The sequence below is a fragment of the Budorcas taxicolor genome, chromosome 14 (assembly GCF_023091745.1).
Source record: "Budorcas taxicolor isolate Tak-1 chromosome 14, Takin1.1, whole genome shotgun sequence".
In the NCBI taxonomy this organism is placed as follows: Eukaryota; Metazoa; Chordata; class Mammalia; order Artiodactyla; family Bovidae; genus Budorcas; species Budorcas taxicolor.
The window spans coordinates 82,327,270-82,343,718 of record NC_068923.1 but is presented as its reverse complement, the minus strand read 5'-3'; the positions used below and the strand labels follow the sequence as shown (position 1 = coordinate 82,343,718).

Genomic DNA, 16,449 nt, shown 5'->3' with positions numbered 1-16,449 from the left:
ACTGCTTTTGAATTTTGGATATTAACCCCTCAAAGGATTTTCATTTGCAAATATTTTCTCACATCAGTAGGTAGTGCAAATGTAATTATTGATAGGTATGGACTTACTGGACTTACTGACTTTATTACTTGTTTTCCAGTTGTTTTTGTAATTTTTCTCTGTTCATTTCTTCTTCATTTTGTTTCTTCCATTGTGATTGTATAATTTTCTTTTGTACTGTGTTTGGGTTGCTTTCTTACTGTTTTTTGTGTATCGTAGGTTTTTATTTTGTGGTTACCTTGGGGTTTGTATATGTTTTATATGGTAATTATATCTACTTGACTTAAACTAGTCTTTTAAGTTCAAACATATTCTAGACAATTTTGACTTCCACCCCTCATATTTTTATGTTTTTGTTGTTAAACTTTTCATCTGCATGGCTGTCTCTTTACCATTTATTGTAGTTATGGTTGCTTTTACAATTTTTTTAAAAAAATCTTCCTACTAGCTTATTGAAAGTGGTTGATCCACCTTCTTTACTGTAAGATTTGTCTTTACTAGTGGGATTTTTTTTTTTCCTCTATGAATTCTTGCTTATAATCTTTTGTTTTCCACTTGAAAAAGACCCTTTGATACTTCTTGTAAGGTTGCTTTACTACTGGTAAACTCAATTTTTGCTTGTCTGAGAAGTTCTTTATCTCCTTCAGTTTTGAAAGATAACATTTCTGGGTAGAGTATCCTAGGTTGTAGGTTTTTTTCCTTTCAGCTGTTTAAATATATCATGCCACTCCCTTCTGGCTTTCATAGCTTCTGCAGAAAATATCAGCTGATAGATAGCCTTACAGGGATTCCCCTGTGTTTGACTCTCTGTTTTTCTCTTGCTGCCTTTAAATTCTCTTTAACTTTTGCCGTTTTAATTATGATGCATTTTGGTGTGGGTCTCATTGAGTTCATCTTGTTTGGGGCTCTTTGAGCTTCCTATAGAAATCTGTCTCCTTCAACTTCAAAAAGTTTTCAGCCATAATTTTATCAAATACATTTCCTGCTCTTTTCTCAGCCTCTTCTCCTGGGATCCTTATAAAGTGGGTGCTAGTACACTTGATGTTGTCTTAGAGGTCCCTTAAACTATCCTCTTTTTTTAACATTTGTTTCTCTTTTTGCTGTTCTGATGGGTGATTTCATCCCTCCCCCTGCCCCTGCCCGTCACTTTTGTGTTCTCCATCAGCTAGTCTGCTGTGCGTTCCTTCTTGTGCACTTTTCATTTCTTTAATTGTGTTCTTCAGCTCTGACTGGTTCTTTTTAATATTTTCTGGTTCCTTGTTTAAATTCTTAGTGTGTTCATGGATTCTTTTTGCAAATTTAGTTAGCATTCTTTTTACTGTTACCGTGAAACAGTATGGGGTAAATTATTTATCTCTGTATCACCAGGGGTTTGTCTCAGCTTTTTCCCCTTATTCTTTCGCTTAAAACATATTCCTTTGTCTTTTCATTTTGTATAACTTTGTATGAAATTAGGTGAACTGGTTACTTGTTCCAGTCTTGAAGGGGTGTCCTTTTGTGGGGCTGTCCTTATACAGTCTGTTTGTGCCCAATTATTTTGATGGGAGAGCTGGATCTGAACTGAGCGTAGGTCATGTCTTCTCTTGGGGTGTGCTGGCAGCTACCACTGTGGTGGAAGGTAGAGCTAAAGATGAAGGGGCCATAGCTAAGCCAGGTGTAAGCTGGGGCTTTTCCTGGGCTCCTCCAGTGGCAGTCATCCCCTTGTCTGGGTGTGATCAGAGCTCAGGGTCCTAGACACAAGCTCTAAGGGTTGGTCTAAGCTCTCAGTGTGTGGACCCCTCTGGCAGGGCACCTCAGCCCTAGTGGAGAGCCAGAGGGGCTGCAGCAGGCAGCTGGGTGGGCTGGGGTGCGTGCTGGAACAGTCCCAGAAGCCACGCAGAACCCCGGGCAGTTTCCAGCCTGCAGTGTGGCGTGCGTGCTGGCTCGGGTCCAGGCTGGCTTCCTTTTCTCTCAGTGTGTGCACACTCCCTCGCAGTGATAGCCTTTGCCTTAGTGGAGGGCAGTGCTGGACAAGAGGGGCTGGAGCAGGCAGCTGGTCAGAGCTGCAGGCAGTTTTCCGTCTGCAGCCTTGATGCAAGTCCTGGGAGTAAGTAAGCTTGTGCAGAGTGTCTGTTTCTCACAGCCCTCCAGTAGGTCTCCCTGGTTTTCACACCAGCGAAGGGTGATTATCTTCCCAGGGTGGATCCCTGAGCCTGTGTGTGATATTCCGCTCCTCTTCTGTGTCCCCTGCTAAGGGCCCAGGTCCCAACCTCACATGTGTTCCTCCCTTCCTGCCCAGCTCCATGTGCATTTTTCTTTATAGCCTTGGTTGCAGAAGAGCCTCTCTGCCAGTTTCCAGGTTGTTTTCAGCGATGTAGATGTATTTTTGATGTGTTCACTGGGGGAGAAGTGAGCTCAGTGTCCTCCTGAAATGATTAGTCTTTTTAAGAAGTTTTTTTAACTTATTTTTTCTTCTCCATTATGTTTTTTATAGGGTATTGAATATAGTTCCCTGTGCTGTATGATAGGACCCTGTTGTCTGTCCATCCGATACGCTTGCAGCTGCTAGTCCCAGATTCCCAGTCCATCCTTCCCCCTTGGCACCAACAGGTCTGTTCTCTCTGTGCGCCTGTTTCAGTTTTGTAGATAAGTTTATTTGTGTCGTATTTTAGATTCCACAAATAAGTGGTATCACATGGTATTTTCTTTGCTTTTCTGACTTACTTCACTTAATCTGATAATCTCTGGGTTCATCCATGCTGCTGCATATGACGTTATTTCGTTCTTTCTTATGTCTGAGTAACATTCCATTGTATATATGTGCCCACATCTTTAAAGGATTACTCTTGATGCTGTATTTAGAATAGACCCTATGCCATGGGATCTGAACACTAAACATTGAGAGAGACCCATTCAGCACCAAGACCATTAAAAACATTTTTTTTTTTAATTTGGAAATACTTTCATGTGCACAGGAGTAAGAATAGTGCAGAGAAAACCGATACGCCCTTCTGTTAATATTTGGCCCCATTCGCTCTATCAAGTTGTTCCCCTTCTCTCTGTCCCCCTTCCTTTCTCTCTCCCTCTCTTTTTCTCTCTCTCTATACACACACACCTATATGCACACACATTCATGTGCTGTGTTTCTTTTTATGAATCATTTTACTGTAACTTGACTACACCATGGCCCTTTACTCATAAACTTGAGCTGTATTTCATTAGCACGAGAATATTCTCTTTCATAACAGTTACCCGTCTGAGTAAATTTGAGACAGACACACTAGTTTTATTTAATCTACCTCTGGTTTCCAGTTTTGTCAAACGATTGAATGATGTTTTTTATGGCATCTTTAAACCCTTCTGTACAGGATCCAAACTTAAGATCACATATTACATTTAGCTTTCATGTCTCTTTTGCCTCCTTTTATCTGGAGCATTTCCATAGCTTTTCTTTGTCTTCTATTAAACACTGACAGTAAAAAAAACATATTGTTCCTTTAAAAATCTTGAATCTTTCTCATTTGGAGTTTTTGTCACAATTATATTAATCTAATATAATTAATTTTAATCTAATACTTAACTGTCTTAATGGTGTATGTCCTTCTCAGGGAATCACAATGAGGCATGACAGGTCTGTGTGCCTCTTATCTGTGATATCAATTTTGATCACTGGTCAAGATGTTAATATTTTTTTCCCGTTGAATGTGAGGAGGCGTTTTAAGACCATGGTCCTCATCAAAATTTACCTCATATATGGCCAATAGGTACATGAAAATGTGCTCAGCCTCACTTTGAGAGAAGTGCAAATCAGAACCACAATTAGGTGTCACCTCACACCTATTAGAATGCTGCTAAGTCGCTTCAGTCGACTGTGCGACCCCATAGACGGCAGCCCACCAGGCTCCCCCATCCCTGGGATTCTCCAGGCAAGGACACTGGAGTGGGTTGCCATTTCCTTCTCCAATGCATGAAAGTGAAAAGTGAAAGTGAAGTCTCTCAGTCGTGTCCGACTCTTAGCGACCCCATGGACTGCAGCCCACCAGGCTTCTCCATCCATGGGATTTTCCAGGCAAGAGTGCTGGAGTGGGGTGCCATTGCCTTCTCCAACCTATTAGAATAGCTGTCATCAAAAAGACAAGAAATAACAAACGTTGAGGCTGTGGAGTAAATGGAACCCTTGTGCACTGTTGGTGGGAGTGTAAATTGGTGCAGCCGCTATGGAAAACGGTATGAGATTCCTCAAAAGATCAGAACTACTACGAAATCTAGTAATTCCATTTCTGGGTATTTAGCCAAAGGAAATGAAAACACTAACTTGAAAAAAATAGTTGCACCTCCTTGTTCATCATGGCATTATTTACCATAGCCAAGGCATGGAAGCCACCCAAGTGTCCGTTGGTGGATAACTGGATAAACATGGTTAATCGGGACTTCCTGGTGGTACAATGGATAAGAGTCTGCAGTGCAGGGGACGCAGGTTCGATCCCTGGTCCAGGCAGATTCTACGTGCGTGGGCAACGGAAGCCTATGTGCCGTGGCTGTCGAGCCCACGAGCTGCAGCTCCTGAAGCCTGAGCTCCCTGGAGCCTGCCCGCGGCGACCCCCGAGCCCACCTGCTGCATCTGCTGAAACCCGGCCACCTGGGAGCGTGCGCTTCACCACAGAAGCCACCGCAGTGAGAAGCCTGTGCACTGCGCCAGAGAGTCACCCCATCTCACTGCAACTCGGGAACGCCCGCAGGCAGCAGCGAAGACCCAGTGCAGCCAAAAATATAAATACGTAAATATATTTGTAAAAAGATGAGGTGTATCTACACAGTGAGTTATTACTTACCATAAAGAAGAAGGAAACCTTGCCGTTTGTGACAACACAGATGGTCGTTGAGGGCTTCATGCTATATGAAATGAGTTTGACAAAGACAGGTACCATATGATCTCACTTATATGTGGAATCTAAAGCAAAAGCAAAACAAACAAAAACTTTCCCAGCCTGTAGATACAGAGAACAGATCAGTGGTCGCCAGAGGCAGGGTTAGGAGATGGTTGAGATGAGTGATTGTGGTTAAAAAGTAGAAACTTGCCACTGTAAGTAAATAAGGCATGGGCATGTAATACACAGCTAACACTGTTACTATGCATTCGAAAGTTGCTAATAGAGCAGATCTTAAAGGCTCTTGACATACACAGATTTCTAATTTTGTGTAGTGATAATAGATATTAATGACACCTCTGGTGATCTTTCACAATATATAGGTAGGTAGATAGGTAGGTTCAGTCGCTCAGTCATGTCCGACTCTTTGGGGCCCCATGGGCTGTAGCCCACCACGCTCATATCAAATCATATTGTATACTTAAAACAATGAAACTGTTATGTGTCAGTTATAGCTCAGTTAGAAATAAATTTTCCTCCTAGATTTAGCATGCATTGATGATTCTTGCCAGAGCTTCACAAGGCCATTCTTAATCAGTAGTAAGTTAGGGAGAGAGTCTAACAGTCTTCTTTTAAAAAGTTAGTGAATAAACGAGTGAGTTTATTTAAATGTATCACAGTAAAATTCACTTGTTGTGGTATATAGACCTATAGGTTTTGAAAACTGCTTCAAGTCCTGTAGATACCATCAGAGTCGTGATACAGAACAATTCCATCAGCCTGAGAGATTCTCCTATGCATCCCTTTGCAGTCAGCCCCTAGCCTCGCCACAGTCTTCTCCATGTGCATGAGATAAGCGTCTACCTTTTTGAGCCATACTTTCTGTACTTGTAGAATGAATGTGTTGATAAGGACCCTGTGAGTTTGTTCTGATGATTGTGATCAGGCAACATCTGGTACAGTACCTGCACAGGGCCTGGAACTTGTAGACATTTGATAAATAATATTTCCTGCTCTGCTTCCTCTGAAAAGCCTCTGGTTCTATTTCCTAGGTTTATCGTCAGACTTAAAAAATAATTTTGTTATCACTAACCAAGTGAGGATTGTTTTCCTTTGCTTCCACTTATTTTTTTAAAACTTCATTGGAAAATTTCAATCATATATAGAATGAAGTATATTCATATACAGAGAGAGAAATATAGTGAACCCTCATGTACCCCATCACCCGCATTCAGCTGTTACCTGCTCATGGCCAATCTTATTTTTCATCTTTACTCCTCAGCCACATCATCCCCACCTCCAGGTTATTTTGAAGTTAAGTTTCAGATGAATTTTTACATCTGCAGATATTTCAATTTGCATCTCTAAAAGAATTCACTTCAAAAAATAACACTACTATTATTATACATTAAAAATTTAAAAATAATTCCTTAGTATCATTAAACATCTGGTGTTCAGATTTTCTTAGTTGTCTCTCTCTTTAAATCCGGATTCAAATAGGTCTATATGTGACTGGTTGATCTTTCTTAAATTTCTTCTAAACAAAATGTCCCCCCCTCCTTTGTTTTTCCTTATAACTTTTTTAGAAGAATTGCTCATATTTTTGAATGCAGACCTTGAGAATATTTTTGAATAAGCACCAAGTAATCTGTAGCTTTTACTTAGGTAACTCATAATGGTGACAGTGTAACCGATATATAACTTCAAGGAAAAATTAAATGCAGAGAAGACTGAATTATATGATTTTGCGGTTATAAATGGTGATTTCTGCGACTCGGAGTAGTGTGGTTGTTAATGTTTTTAAACCCTGTTTGTAGATTAAGGACACTGTCTCTGAGAAGACAATTGGACTGATGCGAATGCAGTTTTGGAAGAAAACTGTGGATGATATATATGGTGACAATCCACCACATCAGCCTGTGGCCATTGAACTGTGGAAGGTAAAACAGAAACAGCTGCTTTCCATTTGTAAGAATGTTATTTAAGCATACTTTTCGTTACATACAAGTTGGAGAGTGGCAATGGGGAATCTATCCTGAAAATATTCCTGGGCTCATGTAACGTTCAGATATATATTAGTTTTGACAGAATTTAAAATCATTAACAAGTAATTTGCACACATCTTTAGTGTGTTTATTAAAAGAAGAAAGAGGAATTTGGTCTGTTTATGTTATAAATTGTTTTCCACATGTTTGGTTGCAGAATTTAAGCCCTACAAATTTTGAAAGAATGACAGGTGAATCTTCTGTCTGCCAAGTAGCTCCTGATTCCAGTGCTTTAGTTCATACTCTGGACTGTGGATCCATTGATCTTTTGTGCTCTTATCATTCCTAAAGCTGCCTTGTCTGGTTTCATAGAACTGCCTCTTTGTTGATGAAGTTTAGGTATCTGAGAATGGAAGCCTATGGGCGAGGTTGTTATTTGTACACTAAGATGTATTTAGTAGTTAGTTTTACATTAAAGCTCTGTGGACTCCTCGTTCACAACTAGCCTTACACAGTTTAAAAATACATTGAACTAGCAGCAGAGGACAGGGTTTTGGCTCCTTTTGTCATTGATCTGCGCCCCCGTTGTCATATTGTGAGTGCCAGAAGACAATGTCTGTCCCAGGAGCCTCTGGCAGACCTAACTGGTGCACTCCTTCTCAGGTCTGCGCCCCAGCGGAGGCAGGCCCCTTTTCGGGGCCTCAGGTTGACTTCACAGAGCCTCAGTAATTGGAGAGCCAGGCCCGTCCAATCAGGGACTGGGAAGGAAAAGTGGATGGGAAGCTCCTTTCCCTTTAGTCATCCCACTTCAAGAACCTCATCCTGGCTGACTCAGTTTAGAGGAAAGTTTCTCCAAAATCCAGAAACTGCTTATTTTATATGCAAACCTGACTGCATTAGAAGTTTATGCTAAGACTTGTATCAAAGATTCTGGCCTTTGTCAGGAAATAACTTGAAAGATCAGAGATTTATTTAACATAAATTTATCTTGTCTTAGCTTCACTTAAATGCCAGAAGACATATCTGAATTACAGAATGTTTACATGTATGCCAATTTGTCCAGTTTTAAAAGCTGCTTAAATTTTGGTGATTAATGTTGGCCAGCTCTCTGATATGACAGGTATTGCAGATTAACATGAACATTTGAAAGAAGCAGGTGGTGTTCAGAGCGGTTGTCCTGACTGTGTGTCTTTTACTTCTCTCCCCATTCTTCTGGAGCACGTGCTTATTGCGCCACTGTCCAGTCAGACTTTCCATTCATTGCTTAAAGAGCTTCGGGTTCTTTAGATGATTAAATAGGGGAACAGAGTACATTCCTGCTGCGCTGTTTCATTGGTGCTTTTAGAGCACAGAATAGATGAAATTCCTATAATTTGTAATAATGATAGCCATGATTTTTATTCCATTTGGCTTCTATTTCCAAAGTTTTGATACCTTTATTCAACAGGTTTTCAGCTTCTTATAAGTATGTGTTTTTTTATCTTGATCTCTGATGTCCTTCAGAATCAGACAGAACTCTGTTTTATGGTCAAGGAACTGCAGCTGTTACAGCGTCAGTCTTGAGTAAATAGGAGTCTGACTTTTCGGTGGTTTAGTATCTACTGAGTACTTTTATGTGCCAGGAATGGTGCTTGATAGTGCGGTTACAAAGATCAAACAAGCCCTGCCCTACATGTACAAAACAAAATGAGAGAAAGACTGAAGTGACTGAGGTATCCCAGGCTGATTCACTGGGGAGAGAGGCCTGCGGGAGTGCTGCTGTGCAGTTGTAGCAATGCTGAGAGCACTTCCAAACCAACTCTTTGCAGCCCTCATAGCTTCTGCTGCGTTCCTGTCGGGCAAAGTGGGCTCCATTCTGCACACTTCCATCCTTTGCCCCATGCATGTGTATTGATGAGCCTGCCAGCCTTTACATTAATATCAGTGACATCTTAGAGTCTCAGTTGAAATGTAGGATATCCCAGAGACTTTATGTTTCACTACTATATTTCTTGTGAAAATATATTATACTTAGTGTTGACTTGGCAAAAAAGCAGTGTTTACCTTATTTGGAAATAGCTTCAAAATTTCAGGAAGGTTACAAAATTAAAAATCTTGCAAGAACACTTCTATGTTGTTCACTCATATTTACCTGTTGTTAACATTTTATCCTATTTGTTAATTATTTGTGTGTGCTCACTTGTGTGTGTGTGTGTGTGCTGGCATGATCTCTGTATATTTTCACACATAGTTTTTTTAAATCATTTGAGTATAAGTTGCATACATCATGTCCCTTTATTTCTCATTACCTTAGTAATTTCCTAAGAATACAGACATTCTCTTTAACCAGAACAGTTACTGACTTTAGTAGATTTAACTTTGAAATAACTTTCATCTGATTTTCCGCTCATATTCCAATTTTGTCAGTTGACCTAATAATATACATTAATGTATTTTTCCCCTCCAGTGTAGGATCCAGTCAGCTATTTTTCAGTCATATCTGTTTAGCCTGCTTTAATCTGGAACATTTCCATAGCTTTTCTTTGTCTTCTGTGACACTGACATTTTGGAAGTGTATAACATCTTTTTTTTTGTAGTAGAACATTCCTCATTTTGGATTTGTCTAATGTTTCCTCCTGTTCAGATGGTTCAGGTTATGCGCCCTTGGCCAGAATACTGCATCGGTGATGTATTCTCAGGGTGTCACATCTGGAGACACGTTGTGTCCATCTGTCCTTGATTGCATTGTTCATTTTCATTAACATTCAAGATGTTGCCTGGTTCTCCCAATGTGTAGTCTACTGTATAATTAGAATTTCCCTTGCAGCTAATCAGGTTTAAGACAATGCAAATATCCTGCTCCTCATCAGTCTCCTGTGAAACGTAACATTCACTGATGGTTCTTATCCAGTCTTTACTATTATGATTACAGAATGATAATGTCCCGACTCTAATGCTCTGTTCACATTTACCACCTGGCACACTACTATAAGCAGCTGCTCTCACTCTCCTATATTATGTGTTTATTTAACTATTGGTATAAACTCCTGAATTTCTTGTTTTTCCCAGTACTTTATAAATCATTGCTTGCATGCATGCTCATTCTTTTAGTTGTGTCCAACTTTTTGAGACCCTATGGACTGTGGCCCACCAAGTTCCTCTGTCTATAGAATTTCCCAAGCAAGAATACTGGTGTGGGTTGCCATTTCCTCCTCCAGGGGATCTTTCTGGCCCAGGGAATGAACCCGCTTCTCTTATTTCTCCTACATTGGCAGGCAGATTATACCTCATTACTGTACTTAATTATTTGGTATTCATATAGTCCCATATTTGGACAGTGAGAGTCCCTTCAAAATGGCTTATATGTCCTAACATGCCTATTTTTTTTTTTTTTTTTTTGCACTTTCTATTCTCTGGCACAATAAAATGGTTTAGGATCCTCTTGAATCTCCCTTGTTCCAGCTCTGGAATCCCCCTTTTTAGAGTCTGTTTCCTTGGATGGAAATGGTATTAGAGACCAGGATCTAAGCACTAAGTGTGCTCTTTCTTAATGGAGTGTCTTTACTTGTAAGGTAACACTGTACCCTACAGATTGTTTTCTTTGGAGCTGTATTAGCCTTTTCTATTATAAAGTGGTTATTTTCATTAAATAGGGTCTTCATTTTATGGGAGAAAAGTTTGTAGTAAGCATAGAAGTCAAGGCATACCACGGAGAGAAGCTTGCTCAGCTTAATTCTTGTTTTTTTGTTTGTTTTGAAAGTGGATTCACTAATTACTAATAGTATAAGGAAAAGAGTAGTGAAAGAGTTTTGGATATATTATCTTTTCTTGGAAATGTTTTAAAATGTTTTCTAGGGACATTTTCTTTTTCCCTAGGTTTTTAACATTGCTGTCTGGTGATGAATTATTACAAATGTTCCCTGGCCTGGTTTTGTATTTGGTTTATGTTATTCAGGTCTACAGAAGTCGTTTGTAGTACTTTCCAAAAACTTAAAACTTTTTTTTTTTTTAGGCTGTCAGAAGACATAATCTGACTAAAAGATGGCTTATGAAAATCATTGATGAAAGAGTAAGTTGCAGTTGCTCAAGTCTTGTTTTTTCTCCCCTTTTAATCCTTATGCTAATTCTTCAGGGAAGAAATGTTTTAATAAGTATATCAATATTTTGGAGGAAGGAGGCTTTTAGAGAACTATGCCATTTTATCTGTTCTCCATCACTGCATGCCGCCTACCTCAACCCCTACCCCTGTGCCTGGAGACAGACAGGCAAACGGGCGTCCAGGCAGAGGCGTGCGTGTGCATATCATGCTCTACTATCTTGGTGTTTTTTTAAAAATAGGAAATGTTCAGACTTACATAAAAATAGAGAAAATAGTGTAGTATACTTTCATGTATCCGTCACCTAGCTTTAATAGTTATAGACCCATGTCCAGTGTTATTTCATTTATTTTCTACCAGCTTCCCTCACTAAACCCTATTCGATTATTTTAAAGTAAACCCCAGACATGTTATCATTTGATCTGTAAATACAATGTGTATAAAACAGATAATCAACAAGGACCTATTGTATAGCACGGGAAACTCAGTTCTGTAATAACCTGAATGGGAAAAGAATCTGAAGAATAGATGTTAGTACTTGTATAACTGAATCACTTTGCTGTGTACCTGAAACTAACAAAACATTGCAAGTCAACTCCAATATAAAATAAAAATTGAAAAGAGGCTTGTATAAAATCTAACTATAATATGATAATCAGACCTTAAAAAGTATGGATAATTCCTTAATTTCATCAAAACTAGAATAGTTGTACACATACCATTATACTCATCCAGTGCTTGAAGTTGTGTCCAAATAGAGTGAATAAATAAAGTCTGATGGTTCTAGCATATAGAATCTTACACTTAGAACTAAGTTCTAGTTCCAACCAGGCTTGCAGATTGCTTGATGGCTGGGACTGATCTGTGTGATCTTTCTGACACGTTATTGGCTGAGTGTCCTTGACCTAATATTTGTCATACACTGTTGTCATGAAAATGTAAGTTTACTGAGTTTATTTGGATAAAATCTGTTAATAACCATAGGCTACAGTAGTAATAATATAAGCCAAAATGAGATAATGACTTTTACATTTTAAAATTCTCAGTTGGCTTATAGAATTAATTAGTATGACGAAAGTCTGTTTTTCAGATATCTTCTGTTTTTATGATGTAAGAAAATGTGAGAACTCAAGACAGATAATGGAAAATCTCTCTTTTTTTATGAAAAAACAAAACAGTTTTTCCATTGTTTAATGGAAAATGACATTTGGCATTTGCATAGAAGGATATATAAAAGTAAAAGATTGGATCAGTATTCATGCATTGATCTATAGATTCAATGCAGTCCCTTAAAAAATTCCAGCTGCTTTTTTTTTTTTGCAGAAATTGACAAGTTGATCCTAAAATTCATGTGGAAATGCAGGGGACCCAAAGTCATCAAAAGAATCTTAGAAAAGAAGAATAAAGTTGAAGGACTCATTTCCCAATTTTGAGACTTAACCACAATGTTACAGTAATCAAACTGTGTAGCATTGGCCTTCCATAGACATATTGATTAATATGTATTGATCATATAAATCACATATATTGGCATGGAATAGAATTGAGAGTTCAGAAGTAAACCTATATATTGATAGTCTACTGATTTTTGACAAGGGTGTGAAGATAATTCAGTGGGGGAAAGAACAGCCTTTTCAGCAAACAGCGCTGGGACAACTAGATATCCACATGCAAAAGAATGATTTTGGTTTCCTGCCTCATTCCATGTATAGAAACTAACCCAAAATGGATATAAATGTAAGTTAAAACTGTAAAATTGTTAGGAGGAAACATAGGCATAAATCTTTTTAAGTTTATATTGGGCAGTGATTTCTTAGATATGATACGAAAGCACAAGCATTAAAATTAAAAAGTAGATAATTGGACTTCATCAAAATTTAAAAGGTTCAGGAAAACAAAAAGACAATCCACAGAATGGGAGAAAATACTTATCAGTTATATATATGATAAGGGACTGTTGTTTAGAATATATAAAGAACATATAACTCAACAATTAAAAAAAGGAATCCAATTTAAAGATTTGGATAAACATTTCTTTTAAAAAGATACATAAATAAGAAACCCCTAAAAAGATGCTCAGCATCTTTTCACTAGGAAAATGGGAATCAAAGCAACAATGAAGGGGCTTCCCTGATGGCTCAGGGGTGAAGAATCTGCCTGCCAGTGCAGGAGACAGGTTGGATCCCTGGTCTGGGAAGAGCCCGCCTGCTGTGGAGCAGCTCAGCCTGTACACCATGACTGTTGGGCCTGTGCTCAAGCCCGTAAGCTGCAGCTACCAAGCCCACGTGTTGTCACTGCTGAGGGCCACGTGCCCCAGAGCCGGTGGTCCACAACAAGAGAAGCCCGCACACTGCAGCTGGAGAGCAGTCCCCACTCCCTGCAACCAGAGAAAAGCCAGCACAACCACAAATAAATAAATAGAAATTTTAAAAAAGCAAGCCACAATGCAATACTACTTCATACCCATTGGGATGGCTCCAGTAAAGAATGAACAATAGTTAAGTGCTGGTGAGGATATGGAGATACTGGGACCCTTCGTACAATGCTGATGGAAAAGTGAAATGGTGCAGCTGTTTGGAAAAACTGGCAGATTCTTCAGAAAGTTAAACATGGAGTTATCATAGACCCGGCAATTTCACTCCTAGGTTGATACGAGAAATGAAAACGTGTCTTCACAAAACTTGTACACAAATTTTCATAGCAGCATTATTCATAATAGTCCAAAAGTGAGAATGCCTCAGAGTCTATGAATGAGTGAATAAACATATGATGGAATATTATATATATTTTCTTCATTTAAAAGGGATGAGATACTAATAGATTTGCCAACATGGGTGAACCTTGAAAATACGCTAATTGAAAGAAGCCAGATACAAAATGCCACATATCGTATCACTGAACTTTTATAAAATGTTTGCAGCGGACAAATCCATGGAGACAGAAAGTGCATTAGTGGTTTGTGGCGATCAGGAGACGGGAAGGCGGGAAGGGACAACTTCATAGATACAGGATTCTTTCTGAGGTGATGAGAACATTCTGGAATTAGATAGTGGTAATATTGCACAACTTTGGAATTTACTACAACCGTGAAATTGTATACTTCAGAAGATTTTATGGTGTGTGAATTGTTTCAGGTTTGTTTTTTTTTTTAATGTGAAAGATCTGGAGGCTATTTTTTTCCCCTGGGATTCATTGCTGGTGCCAGTTTCTCCTAGTTTTAAAACAGGAGGAAGGGATGGAGGAATAATATTATTTTGGCCACGCAGACTTTCTAAATGTATTATAAAGGTTGCTAGATGTGCTTGTTCTAAGATTGACGTTTTTCTGTTTCTTGAGTATAGTGTATTCTGGTAATCAACCGTTACTTTATGGAATATTACTGTGGAATAGTGCAGTAATGTCTGAGATGCTTAATTAAATAGGCGCTCAGTTAAGTAATTTTCTCCATGATATCTTAGACTTTGTTATTGCTTGGTGGCTAAGTCACATCCAACTCTCTTGGGACTCCATGGTAGACCATGAGGCTCCTTTGTCCATGGGCTTTCCCAGGCAAGAATTCCTGAGTGATTTGCCATTTCCTTCTTCAGAGAATCTTCCCAACCTAGGGATCAAACCTGTGACTTTTTCATTGGCATGCAGGTTCTTTACTGCTGAGCCATCAGGGAAGCCCCCACCTTACACTTTGTTGTTGTTCAGTCATCCAGTTGAGTCCGACTCTTTGCCACCCCGTGTGCTGCAGCACACCAGGCCTCCCTGTCCCTCGTCATCTCCCAAAGTTTGCCCAAGTTCATGTCCATTGCATCAGTGATGCCATCCAACCATCTCATCCCATGATGCCCCCTTCTGTCCTTAGTCTTTCCCAGCATCAGGGACTTTTCCAGGGAGTCAGCTGAAGGAGGAAATTGTAAACCATTACAGTATTCTTGCTGTGAGAACCTCATAAACTGTAAAAAAAGACCTTACACTTTAGAAGCAAGTAAAAATTAAGCCAACCCCACGTCCATGGTGATTTGTGCATTGAGATTATTCCTGAGGTATTATTTTGAGGGGTGATTTGTAAGTAGTGAACATGTAGGACTTTAATATTTTAATTTTATTTTTATCTTATTTTATTGTGTAATAGTTCATACCAATAGTTTTAATTATTTAACAGTCATTTCTTTAGGGGAAAAATTGTGCATTTTTAAAATAAGTTATTACCCATTCATCAAACAAATAAAGCATTTTGTTTGTAGGAAAAAAATTTGGATGACAAAGCATATCGTAATATCCAGGAACTAGAAAATTATGCTGAAAATACACAGAGTTCTCTTCTTTACCTAATACTAGAAATATTGGGTAAGTTTTTTTTTTCTTTTCTATTTTATACTTCTCTTTCTTAAAGAAAATACTTTTTTTTAATTGAAGTATAGTTGATCTACACCATTATGTTAGTTTCAGGTATTCAGGAAAGTGATTCAGTTATATATATACTTTTTTTTCAGATTCTTTTTCATTGTAGTTATTACAAGATACTGAATATAGTTCCCTGTGCTAAGTCCTTGTTGTTTATTCCATATATAATGATGAGCATCTGTCAGTCCCATGCCCCTAATTTATCCCTCCCACTCCTTTCCCCTTTGGTAACCGTCAGTTTGTTTTCTAAGTCTGTGGGTCTGTTTCTGTTTTGTAAAGCAGTTCATTTGTATTATCTTTTAGATTCCACATGTGAGTGGAATTATATAACATTTGTCTTTGTCTGATTTACGTTACTCAGTGTGCTAATCCCTGGTCCATCCATGTTGCTGCAAATGGCACATGTCGTTCTTCTTTTATGGCTGAGTCATATCCCATTGCCTGTGTGCACCACACCTTGTTACTCTGTTCATCTGCAGATAGACAGTTAGGTTGTTTCTATGTCTTGGCTATTGTAAATAGTGTTGCCGTGAATATTGGGGTGCATATATCTTTTCAAATGAGAGTTTTCATCTTTTTCTGGATATATGCCCAGGCATAAACTTGCTGGATCATATGGTAACTCTGTTATTAGTTTTTTAAGGAACCTCCATGCTGTTAACATAACACCTTTAATACTTCAGTCTTTCTTAATTTGACAGTCTAACCAGTTTAACGTTAAAATTTTTCTTTGCACCAGCTATAAAGGACTAGCTTTTCTTTTTCTTTCGAGGTAGAAAGGACATATAATATATACCTTTCTTTGGAATGGAATGCAGACTAATGAAAATACCCAGATTCTCGTAAAAGTACTTTAGCTACCTCATGCTATAATTAATAATCTGGTAATTACAGATGATTTTACTTTTTTATGCAACCCTTACTGTTTGGAAGACCTATGATCTGACTCCTTTCTTCTTTGTCAATAGTACTTTCCCATGTTTAAGACAAAGGTTGAAGAAACAAAACTCTGTAAGTTTTTATGAGATTTTTCTTAAAAAAAACAAAACCCCAAACTATGGAGTTGAGATATTTTTGCTCCTTTGACTCTATTCTAAATTGGTGAGG

The 16,449-nt window shown here is 38.6% G+C and overlaps 1 protein-coding gene across 2 annotated transcripts in view; it reads left to right on the top strand.

Annotated features, from left to right (window-relative positions):
* The window catches only part of NDUFAF6 (NADH:ubiquinone oxidoreductase complex assembly factor 6), a 40,129-nt gene that overhangs the window by 12,234 nt on the left and 11,446 nt on the right, over positions 1 to 16,449 (top strand). For both annotated transcript variants that reach the window (XM_052651722.1, XM_052651723.1), the window contains exons 3-5: positions 6,704 to 6,826; positions 10,863 to 10,919; positions 15,183 to 15,285. In XM_052651722.1, the coding sequence (XP_052507682.1) occupies positions 6,704 to 6,826; positions 10,863 to 10,919; positions 15,183 to 15,285 (283 nt within the window). The remainder of the gene's footprint in view (positions 1 to 6,703; positions 6,827 to 10,862; positions 10,920 to 15,182; positions 15,286 to 16,449) is intronic.